Source organism: Thunnus maccoyii, chromosome 18, assembly GCF_910596095.1.
Source record: "Thunnus maccoyii chromosome 18, fThuMac1.1, whole genome shotgun sequence".
NCBI lineage: Eukaryota > Metazoa > Chordata > Actinopteri > Scombriformes > Scombridae > Thunnus > Thunnus maccoyii.
Window position 1 is genome coordinate 3,931,819 of NC_056550.1, and position 13,408 is coordinate 3,945,226.

At 39.2% G+C, this 13,408-nt stretch overlaps 1 protein-coding gene across 2 annotated transcripts in view; it reads left to right on the forward strand.

Annotated features, from left to right (window-relative positions):
• The first annotated feature begins 2,013 nt into the window (after positions 1-2,013).
• The window catches only part of LOC121884251 (carbonic anhydrase-related protein 10-like), a 119,196-nt gene continuing 107,801 nt past the window's right edge, over positions 2,014-13,408 (forward strand). For both annotated transcript variants that reach the window (XM_042392950.1, XM_042392951.1), the window contains exons 1-2: positions 2,014-2,408; positions 10,337-10,411. In XM_042392950.1, coding sequence (XP_042248884.1) covers positions 2,348-2,408; positions 10,337-10,411 — 136 coding nt within the window. In that variant the 5' untranslated portion in view covers positions 2,014-2,347. The remainder of the gene's footprint in view (positions 2,409-10,336; positions 10,412-13,408) is intronic.

The following is a 13,408-nucleotide window of genomic DNA, read 5'->3' on the forward strand; positions in this document are numbered from 1 at the left end:
TAGCTACCACGTTGCTGAACTTGTAGCTAAATCAAAAAGTCCCACACTGTGACCACACTGTGGCAGAGACAATAATACTTCCCGCCTGCAAAGCCATTGTAAATGAGATGATGGGACCTGAAGCGGCTAAAGAAATAGCCAAAGTCTCTCTCTCAGATAACACAATTTCCAGACGTATTGATGACATGTCTGCAGACATCGAAAGTGTGATTTTGGAAAAGATCCATATCAGTAAGAAATTTGCGTTGCAACTTGATGAGTCTACTGATATTATTGGACATGCTCAACTCTTGGCCAATGTGCATTTTGTGGATGGAGATGCAATCAGAGAAAACTATTTTGCAAGGCATTGCCAGAAGCCAAAGCCAAGCCAAGCTATTTTGACATTGCTCCCATTTTCTACGACATATCTGTGTGAGGTGAGCTTTTCAAGCCTGACTGCTATAAAAACTGAAAACAGAGACTGAGAGCTGTTGAGGAAGAGCTTCGTGTGTGTCTTTCTTCGATTCCCGCCAGGATATCAGCTCTGTGTTCATCCAAACAGGCCCAGGTTTCACACTGAGTGAGTAGAAATATGAAAGATTATAAAAGACTTTTTTTGGGGTTTATTTGATTCCTTAGGCTACAGAGTTTCATTTTTTAACATTTTCGGCTGGTGGTGTGCCTTGTGATTTTTTTCAATTAAAAAAATTTACCTTGGCTCAAAAAAGGTTGAGAAACACTGGCCTAGAGAGCTGGCAGAAGAAGGGGCAGCTTCCCAGAGCTGGCCAATCAGAACAGAGGGGGCTCTTAAAGAGACAGGAGCTAAAACAGCTTGTTTCAGACAGAGGCTGAACTGAGGGGCTGCGTAATGGGCCAGTATAAGTTAAATAAGAGTTTTTTTAAAACTGTAAATCATGCAAAGATATTCCAGTAGACTCCCAGATTAAGAATATAGACCTGAAAATGTGCATGGTATGTCCTCTTTAAGGAGAGGATGTGTTGTTGTGCAGAACTGAACTTGTAGCTGTTGAGAAAAATACATCCCCTAATTTCTCAGCCAAGCTCAATGTTACATGTATGTACTGTAATTCACTGTCGAAATACGTGCTCATAACAAAATGTGATAAGTGACCATTGACCACAAACTTAATTAAGTGGAGAATTGAATGTTTTCATTATTATTATCATTGTTAATATCACAGCATTATTATTAACTTTGGCCATTACTTAAACGTAAATTTAAATAATTAAACTTATTGAAGTTGATTATTGGTTCATCATTATGTCACTGCTCATTCTCCATACAGTACCGTGCTCAGTCTATTTACAACACCCATTGGACTCAAACCAGTTTGAATGAAGTTAGCCTAAGCTAACGCTGGAGGTCGCACAACATCCACAGGAGAGAGTCGCAGTATCTTTATGTAGGTCAATACAGCCAAGACATACATTCATCAAGGCTGCCCTCATACTACACACACTAGTCTGCAGCCACAGTTGGTTGCTTTGAGATTGTGTTTTTGTATTTTTGGCAATAAAATGAATGACTGCGCTGGTTGATTTATTTCATATACCAAGCTCAGAGAGTCAGTTTCCACCGATGAGTTGTTCTTTCCTTTTTAATTTTGAGATGTGAATAAAATTGGAAACGGACAGTATGTGCTTATAATAATGTGTAAACGCTCATTATTAGGCCTAAATCAGTTTAATCCCGAAAACAAATGTATAATAATCCTCGGACCTTCAGTAGTCTGACTTAATCGGACTTTGTGACATTTTAAGCATTTTAGGCACATTGCAGGGTTTCCCAACAATTAAAGTTTTGCAACTTCCTTGCTGATATCTTGTGTGTCTTCAGCTGAAAGACAAGGACGACGTTTTATTTTCGATTTCCATAGATAAAATTATGTCATCATGCAACATCATGAATGTTTTCTCTCTGTCAGTCTGTGCGCCCTCGGTGCGCTTTGCGTCGTCAGTGAAGTTGCCTGATCCGCTGCAGAGCGGTGCGCCACAAACATCCACCCGCTCTGAGGGAAGCGGAGAAGAAAATGTAGGGCTGGATTTCAAAGCTGAAATTTCTTAAAGGTGGATAGATAGAGACATAGATAGATGGACGCGGGAAGAAAATACCGAAATGTTGTCTGAACACCAAACCGCGAAGCGAAGGAAGACGATGCTGTGAGGAGGAATCTCCTGCGAGGCTTCAAACCATCTCGGCGCTCCGTCAGGGAGAGACGCGGACAACAAGAACCAAAGAAGGGTGGAAAAATGTTAAATGTTTGGTCGTGTCGTCTGCAAGTGCGACCCCGCAAAGCGCCGTCCCGTAGCAGCTGAAGAAAAATGAGCATGAATTGAACGAAGAATGCATGTCGTTTGGGATATATCTGTGATTGTGCAAACATATATCATCTGCACGTCTTCAGGTAAGGTGTCAAGAAGGAACTGTGGTCCTTCAGAACATCAGAACAACATAAAAATGAAAGAGAATATCAGAATGTTTAATTCCGCTGTGAAATAAAATGAATGGAAATGTTGCAGTGATGCCATCACTGAAGTCACCATGAAATACTTATAGAAGCTACAAAAATATTACAGAATTATTCTAGAGTTTTTGTTTTAGGCAGTTAGGATGCTGACTGACTAAACTGATTTTCTAAAAATAATATAATTAAAGACACCTTATTTCACTTTTTGAAATGAAGTGAAGTATGTTGCTTGCAGTATTTAGGCTCTTTACACAGATAGACTTACAGCACATCAGCTGCTGCACACTGGTGAGATTCAGGATCTTTGAGATGATTGAATTCAGGCATCGAAACTCATAGTTTATAACCCACCACTTTGTAGGCAGCCTGCCGTGCAGGCAGATACACTCACACACATGCAGATTATAATAGTAGTAGTCTACAGTACATACAGTATGCCACACATACACAGGCTGCCAAATCCAAAAGAGCCTGCCGAGGCTCCTCACAGTCACACTGTAGGACATAAATAGTTCATGAATATCACATGTCATATATGTCAATATGTCAAAGAGCTTCAACAGTGTGTCACTGAGGCAACCATCCATTTAGTCTCATACACACTGAGATTCCTACAATGGGATGAGTCGCGACTTCCTACCCATCAGCTGAGCCTGCCGGCATCCGTTTCTTAAAGTATGGCAGATTTGATGGCTGATATTTTCATAATGTGTCGGTACAAAGAGATAGCATCTCTTGATAACAGACCCACCACACTTCACCCGTTAGATGAAGAATTAAGACAATATAATTAAATGGTAAATGATTGTAAAAAAAAAAAAAAAAAAAAAAAGCAGAAGAAAATGAAACTGCATGTTTTTCAATAGCTGTTAGAGGTGGAAGTATTCAGATCCTTAATGTAACATGTAAAGAAATAAGCAATACCAAACTCCTGCATTTTTAATCGAACTTCAGTGAAAATACTGAAGTATCAGCAAGAAAAATGTACTTAAAGTATCAAAATCAAGTAACCACTATTTATGCAGAAAAATGACTCCTGTGAATGTTATAGTGTTTGGTAGTTTATATCAAATATTTAGTTATTTTATATTATGTAAACTTGTGATCTGAAAAGTCAGTAGCAATTACAGCTGTCAAGCAAATGTAGTGGAGGATAAGTATAAAGTAGCCTTAAAAGGGAATAGTTAAGTAAAGTATATTGCCTTTATGAGACAGTGTAGATATGCATTGACATACAGGCTAATAAAAGTCCCTGGATACACGGTATGCGTATCAAATATCAATAAATAAATCAAATGCGGATGTTATGTCAGTCTTAAAGGGCTACTCCAGCAATATACAATCATTCATAAAGTTTTGAGATAAAAAAACAAACAAACAAAAAAACAATGGTCAAAATCAGACCAACAGAGGCTGTGATATCCTGACTACAATAACACTGCATCCTACATTTCCCATAATGCAAACAGATAGCATCTTTCTGTAGGCCCTCCCTGGTGCCCACATCAGCTCTTAATACCTCAATAGCATCTTTTTATTACACCCTGTCTAAATGTCCAATGATGATGTCATCAGTGAACCCTGATGACATCAACAGGGTTCTTTTCTTAGACTTCAAAGCTCCTCCAGACCCACAAAAGACATTATACAACTTGTTTCAGAGGCTGAGTAGCGCGCATAGTCACCAGCCTTTATGGGTTATATCGATGGAGTACCCTTTTCAATATTGCAGGCTAATTTTAGAAGCAACATATTGAAATTTGTTCTTCCTAGTCTGTTCTTGTCCTGTTAGTTTTGTTATTGCACCTCTGTTTTGTCCCGTTCCTGTCACTTGTGCTTCTAGACTCTCTTTCTGTCATTCTTAGTATTAGAGAGCTTCAACTCAGTTGTCAACTGCAGTCCTGTCCCTGTTTGCCTCTGCTGTTTCCTTCAGTTTATGATTGGTTCATGTTTGTGACCTGGTTCTGCACTGGTGCAACACAAACTCCACCATTCCAATCTACCTGTCAAATGCCGGCGGCTCTGTTTTAATTGTGCTGCTGCTGCTGTCAGGCAGGCTGGTTGTAGCCTGTAGGGTTGGATGGTAACAGGGCAACATCATAATCAGTGGCAGCCTGAGGGCAGAAACACACAGAGTGTGACGTAACGTGTAACACAGGATGTTGTACGCACCAGTGCAGTCCCACCATAGGGGATCACTCCACCCATCACACATGAACAAATATCCACTGGACCCACTTTGAAAGCTTCATTACAAGTTTATATTTGTAATGACACCAAATTTTGCAGTTTTAAGAAAAAAATCATCAACAGATCAATTTTTCAAAAGGCAAATGATGATTAAAACCAGTGTAACCTACTGTGCAAGTTATATTGACAACTTACATTAGTGTATTATAAGGAAAACAACACTGGAATTTTCCTATTTATAGGTTTTATAGGTTTATGAATTTCTCTTTGCATGTGAAAATAAATGATGCTTCTCAAAATTTCCACACATTAAATACGAGAGAGTACAGATGTATTATCTTGCTAAAATGAAATAAATGACCCTTCCCAACTGCACAAATGATTATCCAGTGGATAATATTCGCATGCCAGCAGGTTGACGTGGTACTTGGAAAATGGTGACATAGGATACAGTAAAGATAGGATGTCAACAGCTGAAGCAAAACTTGAAATGTTTTATATGACTTTTTTGTGAATTTTTAAAACACAAAATGCCTCCAATCATATATGGTAAATAGACCCATTTCTTTGGATGACACCGTCATGATGGCAGTATGCCTTTCTTCCCCTTCCAGTCTCACAACCTCTTTGTTCCCCATGGCCCCTGCATTTGACATTTCTTGATAATGTCATTCTACACCTGTCCACCAGATGCCCTCAGAGTTTTCCAACCCTTTGCTGGTCACCTGACTCTGCTCCCCCAGTGTGAACAAGCCCTCAGTCTAACTTTGGAGTATGTGGCTGACTGAGAGTCTGGCAAAGCAAATGGGAGGAGAAAGCTGGTGAGGAAAAGTTTGGCATGTGTTGAACAAGTGACTGTGGACTTTGACTTCGGAATTGCGGACACCTGGACTTTCTAGTAGTAGGATTGGATATTGTGGGGATGATTGTGCAAGATCATTGACCGACGGCCTGTACAGATGTGGAACATTATTCTTGCAGGGTTCCTTACAAACTCTGGCAGGATGACAAGAGACAGATGATGATAGCAACAGTGTGGAGTTTAGTGAGGAAGAGAGAAACTGGAGTGATGAGAGGAGGAAAAAAGAGTGGGAAGAGGTGGGCAAAGGGATGAGAGACATGAGGGTGAGTAGTCAAAAGAGGAAGAAAAAAGAGACGTCTAGTTTAGGTGGATCGGAAAGCAAGGGAAGAGAAAGTGAGGAGAAGGACCTGAAGGCAGGATTGCTTAATATAGTGTTAAGATTCGAGGGAGAAGGGGGAGTAAAGAAAGTCGACCTGCTAAAGTTAACAAAAATCATAAGAGGGCAAGTTGGGGTAGTGGAACGTGAGAGTTTTAGGAGATGGAAACCTGCTAATAGGGTGTGATACTGAAGTGCAGTTGGAGAAGGCAAAGAAGATGATTAGTGTTGGAAAAGTCAAAAACCTATGTGGTGTTTCCATTGTCAGGAGTTTGGGCGTGTGGCCAAAGTGTGCAAAGGAAAGAGAAGATGCGCTAGGGGTGTTGGGGAACATGAATATGGAAAATGTGGAGAGGGAGTAAGACCGAAGTGCTTTAACTGTGGAGGTAATCACAGTGGTGTTTATTGGGGCTGTGAGGTGTTGAAATAAGAGGTGGAGGTGCAACGGATAAGGGTGAAGGAAAAAGTCTCATGTGCTAAGGACGTTAAGATGGCAGGACAGAAAAGGAGGACGGAGGATGTAACAAAGAACAAGTGGCAGCAAAAGAACAGTAAGATAAGAAGAATGTATGGATAGAGAAGAAGAAATTGGTGACCTTAATAGCAGGAGTGATAAATACAATATTTGAGATCAAATATAAAACTGAAACGATTCAGGTTATTGTGATAACTGCAGTGCACCGTTTGGATATGATAGGTTTAAAATGAGGAGAAGTAAGGGATGAACTCAGTGTACAGTCAAGTCAAGAGACGGCATGTGTGGGTTGATACTACTAATAATTTTATTTCTTCAGTGGAATGCGAGAATCCTGGATGTGTCACTTTTGTAAAGCAAGGCATTCCTTGCAGAGTACTAGTTATTGGAAATGAACAAGAGTATGTGGTAGTGAACATATGGGCAGAAAGGAAAGCGGTTGTGATTGTGAATTATTATAATCCAAGCAAAAAACTAGAGTTAAGCAAGCTAGAGGAGATAGATGGGCAGAATAGTAGTAACATGGTTTGGTGTGGTGATTTTAATGGACACAACACATTATGGGGGAGTGACACAACCAACACTAATGGTCAGGTAATAGAAGGGTTGCTAGATGAAAAGAATTTAGTATGCTTAAATGATGGCAGTAACACAAGAGTAGGTGTTAATACAGGGAAAGAATCTGTTCTTGATGTTACATTTGTATGAAACAACATCAGTATATGATTGGACAATGTACCAAGAAGGAACTATGGAGAGTGATCGTTACCCAGTCTGGTGCAAGATAAATATTGCTACCTCATTGACCATAAAGAGCGAGATGGATCTTTGAGAAAGCTAATTGGGTGAAATTTCTGGAAGAAACTGATAGATATTTAAGTCAAGTTAATGACGGAATGTATATAGAAAAATGTGACAGCAAAATAAAGCAAGGCATAATATCGGCAGCATCAGAATCCATTCCTAAAAGTAAAGGCAGTGCAAAGAAGACAGTAGTACCATAGTAGGATGATAAGTGTAAGGAAGTGATGAGAAATAGAAATAAGGCTTTAAATTAGTTAAAAGAATGTATAATTTTTAACATATGACTCAGTACAAGCAAGCCCAGGCAGTAGTAAGGACGACAATAAGGCAGAGAAAAAGGAAACACTGGAGAAAGTACTGTGATACAATCAGAAACCTTTCCGGTAGGAGAGGTGGGGGCTGATCAAAAGATGTGAGGGGACAGGCGGGAGTAGAGTTACCTGATTGTGACCGATGGAAGTGAGATTGCAGTATCAAATAACAAAAAGGCAGAATTAATGGCAAACACTTTTGTTATGATGCACAGCTCTAATAATTTGTCTGAAGAAAGAAGAGGAGGCAGAGACAAAACAAAATCTGAAAACATAGAGGCTTTATGTAGAAAAGGTAGTGTTGATGATGGGTAAAATGTCCCTTTCAGCATGGGAGAATTAAAGGGGACCTATTATCCTTTTTCTTATTTTCAGTCATAAATATAATGTTACAATGTCAGATGTTCCTGTTAAAAGTAGCAAATAATGAGGTAAACATATGCTGCAATAATCCCTGTGAGCAAAAAGCAGCAGCTTGAGACTGTTCCAAAAGTTCGGTTTCTAATGTTTTTTTCTACTCTCAGCTTGAGCTGACGTCAGCTCGTGACGGATTTCTTTATGTGGACATCTGCCTCATGCACAGCATGCAAGTTCATTACTCCATTAATATATAACATTATGGCATTTTTCCATTATTTTGGGGGTAGTTGTGCCAAGCCATGACTCCAGTACACAGCACAGCAAAGTTAAACAAGTAGTTTACCTGCTGGAGTTGTACTGGTCGTCTGCAGCTCTTCATCAAACATCATCATCACTGTGGCTGTTTCTGTTTGTACTATTCCTCCCTGCATTATTTCTAACTGATCCGCTGAACAAAGAGCTCCAAATATTTCCATATGTTATTGTTTTGACTGTTTTTTTAGCATTGCTACAGAGCTCTGCTAATACGGTGAGGAACTTGTTTCATTTCCTGTAAATTCTTCACAATAAAAGTCTCACGTTATTTAGTCATATAAAAACTTTTAATATGAAGTAATAAAGCAGGAAATGTTGGTTTTTCATTGGTAGTACCTAAACATGACTCTGAAACGGCTGCCCATTGGCAGACTTCTGGAAAGCTGGCCAATCAGACCAGAGTGGGCTTATCAGGAGGGGGGCCTTAAAGCCCCACTCCAGCCAGTGTTACTTCTTATGTAGCGTTCTTTCTCAAACAGAAATCGGGGGTGTGGTTAATAGTCAGACGTAATCCATTACCATGGCAACCAGATTGCCATACTAGTGCGCTGACAATGTATTGGGATGGTAGTGATATTATAGCTTAACCTGTCAACTTACTACAGCATTAGCTATATTCTAGTTCTACGAGGGTACAAAAGCACGCATTGCACACTCAGTATAATATTTTGCATCCTCAGTTGAAATTTGAATAATAAATGCCAAGCGTAGAGGGGCACAGACTGTGTGGGCGGCTCCATGCACACCTGCTATTGTGGTTCATGTATGTGCATCAGTGCAGCATGCAAGAGCATTGAGTGAAGGTGAATATAGATCAGCGGGTGTGGTGATTAATAAATACTCTCTCTGCAAGTCACATCACTGCTCACATAGCTCTGAAACAGCTGTGCCAGATCTGTCCTGTCTGGACAGTTCAGAGCATCACGACATGAACACACATCACCACACATCTGCGGCCAAAAACAGATAAAGTAGTTGTTTTTCATCAGTTAGTTACTATAATAACGATAGAAATAAAAAAATTAATAAATTGATTTGGTAAAGCTGTTTATATGATTATATCAGACCAATGCTGTTTCAGCAAGAATTATAATGTATCTCACCTCGTAGGCCTACATGGCCACATAGTTTAATAATTAATGTTACACAACAGTGTTTGCATTGCAATGTGTTTCAAGGATACATGAGACGCTACTTTTGCTAAAAAAAAAAGTTGGAAAAGAGGCTGATGAGCAGCTAACCTGATGTCTCCTTTATAAAAAAGCAGAATATGGAGTTATGACCGACAACTCTGATGTATGTGTGGTTATACTGTAGCAGCCGGGTGACATCAGGCGATTTAATGAATGTAAACACAGTGAGCGTTGTGCGTAACGGTACTGCACTTTGGTGCGGCACATTTCAGAGGCTGCAGATTTATCAACACATCAGTCCTGCTGCCCTCAGATGCTGCAGAGATTTAATGAACTGAAGGAGACGTATAAAGAGCTGTGGACAACAGTTACTGTAAGAATTGCCCATATTCATTTATAGATCAATGCAGACTGATTTACTGACTTTCCTGCTTTAACCGCATTAAATGTTAATTGTTGTTAACTGTGCCGATTTTGGTTGGAGAATGTTTCACTGAAATAAATGATTTATATTTTAAGCATTAATCTGTTGTTGCAGCATGTCTGCAACAAGTATTTAGTTTGAAACATGCTTAATACTGCATCAGTAGCCTATGTGAACTTTGAGTGCAAAATAAAGTTATTTGTCAAAAAATATTTGGGGAATAGTGTGGTTAATCAACATTGTCAGGAAATGACTCAAAAAAAATATGAAATATCTTAAAAATGCCAAAATACACTGGAGGGGGGCTTTAAAGAGACAGGAGCTAAAACTGCCTGTTCAGAGACAGAGGCTGAACTGAGGGGCTGCAGAAAGGGCCAGTAGAAGATAAATAAGGAGTTTTTTGAAATGTGAATCATGCAAAGCTACCCTAGTGGAGTCCCTGAAAATGAGCATAATAGGTCCTCTTTAATGATGAGTTTATTTGTTGTCTGTTCTGTCTATGTTTCTCTTATCTTTGATAATTCTCCTCTTATTCAATTTTTCTGTCATTGCAGTTCAGTGGGAGTTTCACTGTAATGTCATAGAGATTATACACTACCAAAGGAAAATGTAAATAAGTATATCATAATTTATTAACGCAAGAACTGTTTCCTCTGTCTTTCTTTCTCTCTGCAGCTCAGCCTATTACATCCAAGCTTAATGAGGGTTGGTGGGCGTATAAGGATGTTGTCCAGGGAAGCTTTGTTCCAGGTAATACACCATCACAAACTTGGTATACAAAGAGATTAAAAACAAATTGAATGGAAGGTGTGGAAAGGGTCACATCTAAACTTTTCTTGAGCTGAGGTTTAAAATAAATCTGTCATGTCTGTGAATTCAGCCAATCCTCCAAATCTGGGTCTGGGAAAATGGTTATTTCAAGCAAAATCTGACCTGTATTTATACTTCTAAAAACACTTTTAGATACAGATTCTCAAATGATTTTTGTATAAATAATTGAATGTAAACTGGGGAAGAGGTTATTTTAACCTGATTATCAATAAAAATTCATTATGTTCGACGCTGCTCACAGCTGCCCATCATCCTGTGCTTGTTGGTGTACACACAGTGTATGTTTCAGGTAGTGCACAGTTTGATACAGCACAACTCTTCACTAAATGTTTTAGGAAGTCGAAGTAGAAAAATCCATTTTCATGTAGTAGGGGGGAAAATCATTTTCTAGCTTGTTATCCTCTTAGATAAAACCAACAAAACAGTGAGTGTCAGAGGACTAATCTCCACTGCATAAGTCTACTCAGTCAGTCAGAAACTGTCCAAGGCTCCCATAAAACCTCAGACTTGTGCTCTATAATGTCACTAAACTAGAATAGAATAGATTAGATAGAGTAGAATACAGTTTTCCTCTATTTTGTTTTCCTCCCTAAGCAGCTGCTTCCCTTGTCTGTTCTACTGAATGCACACTGGATGATGTTTTTCACAGTAAAAATAATGCAAATTTAAATGTCCCTGCTAACTCTCAGGAAGATTGTTTCATGACAGTCTAAGGAGTTGATCAGTTTAGTTCAGTCTTCTAAACCAGTGGTTCCCAACCTTTGTAGTCTGTTGTCAGAGGAACTCATGCCCCTTCATCTACACCACCCGTCATGTTCCGAATGTGTTAACTGCAATTGTCACTTGATGTTATTTAACACTATTTTTATATAAAAGTGGACGTTGTTACAATATGTTTTTCATACAATTGTACTGTCAATGTTTAGGTCATGTTGGTCAGGTTTGCATTCATATTACTACCACTCGGAGTGGCAGAAGCTGGACATTTCAAATATTTATCCATTACTTTTAGTTAACTATTTTAATATATCTATCCATGACTTTTAGCTATTTAAACCATTTATCCATTACTTTGAGGTAACTGTTTGTACTTCACTGCTTGCTCACTAACTGGTTTTCATGCACTTTCAATTGAACACATGGTGCTCAGCTGTCACCTGAACTTACATTCCCACCTATTGTTAATTTTTATATTCTCCAATTCACCTGACCTGCATGTGTTTTAATAACTGATTTAATGATTTATCCATTACTGTTACCATTTAATCAGTGCAAGATGCTGAGTCAAAAAAAAAAAAGCACAGTAATTTCTTCTTCCCAAGGACACGCAACACTGTAGAAGTATTCATTTTATATTTTTAAAAAGTGTAATGTGTCAAGCCCAAATCGGCGCTTGATCAGAGGTCAAGCTGATGAATCTTCATCTACCTGATGAAGAGAAAATTTGGGCTTTAAACACTGAACCTGTTTCAACCATTCATCTATTACTTTTACTTTATTGATTAGACTTCTCCTCCTGCTTGCTAACTAGATTTCACACTCTCTCAATTGCAACACATGTTCATATTTTTACTAAAATGTAATCTCTATTTTTTTGTAATTAGTCGAGCTACTCAACATTCTTTTGAAGTACCTCCTGGCAACTGCAGAAGGACCCCTTGGGGTACAAGTACCCCTGGTTGGGAATCACTGCTCTGCACCACTCAAGTGCAGTCTGTAATCTGGAGCTAAAACCTCTCTTATGCAGTGATGTGCATAGATACTTTATACTGAGAGGCAAAGGCTCAATAAAAAATAAAGAAAAAAAAGAAAAGAAAAAACAAATAAGTAAAAAAAAGGCATACCAACACTTTGGTGGTACTGTCCCCATGCCTCCTCCTGGCAAACTATATGAAATTGGATGCCCAATCACACAAAGCACACACAAAGGAAATCTGATTTGATGACACACAGAATATACATATCAGTGACAATGTCCAATTTGTTAAGTTGAACTACAGTGATTGTGTGTTGTGTTGTCATTGAATGTAATCTGGGGTTTTGCAGAATTGTCCAGTAGCAACATTCTCGAGTTGATTTGGAGATGATGTAGATGAAGGACACTTCCATGCACCTCTACACTCCCATTGTCACATGCAATTCATTTATCTCAGCCAAGGTAATGATGTTGCCAAGAGACTGTGACTGATCTCCCTCTCCGTGGCTCTGCCATTATAGAAGGGAACCAAGATAATTTTATAATTACTTTGAAATCGACTGAGTTTAATTTGGAGTTGTGCTTTGATGCCAGAGCAAGTGTCACGCTTTTTAAACAGCGCATTTCCCATTTTAGAATGAGACTGAAATATTTCCAAATGAAGAAGTGTGTGAAGGGTGTGACAGGCCTTGTGGGGAATTTGTGACTGAAGGCTCATCACATCAGTGAGTGTAGCCTGACTTTGACTACAGCTTTTTCACTTCACACTCCACCTTTCTCCTCACTTTGTATCAGTGCTGCACCACCATAGGAGAAATGTTTGCTTAAAGCTGTTTGCTGGAGTGAAGTGGGAATACAGTCAGCAAAAAAGAAAAAAAGACAAACTACTGTAGGATGTCACTCAAAACTCAGGTCATTGATGGGTGTCATCTTGTGCTTATATTTGCCGGGATCACCTTTGCAGCCGTGAGACGTGCAGGTATCGGCTGAGATAAGAGGGACAAAGCTGTGGGTGTTTTCAAAAGGAAAATAGCGAGGGATGAGTGTCTTCCAGTCTCAGAGCAGAAACAGAAATCACTATTCCCTCTTGAGTGAGATTACTGTGAGATGACCCAACAGTTTGCAGGGAAGGAGACTGAGCACAAATGATGCAACTTCAATGCTACTTTGCCGTACACTCCGAGGCGCTCAGAATGATAGATAAGAACAGGCAAAGTAGA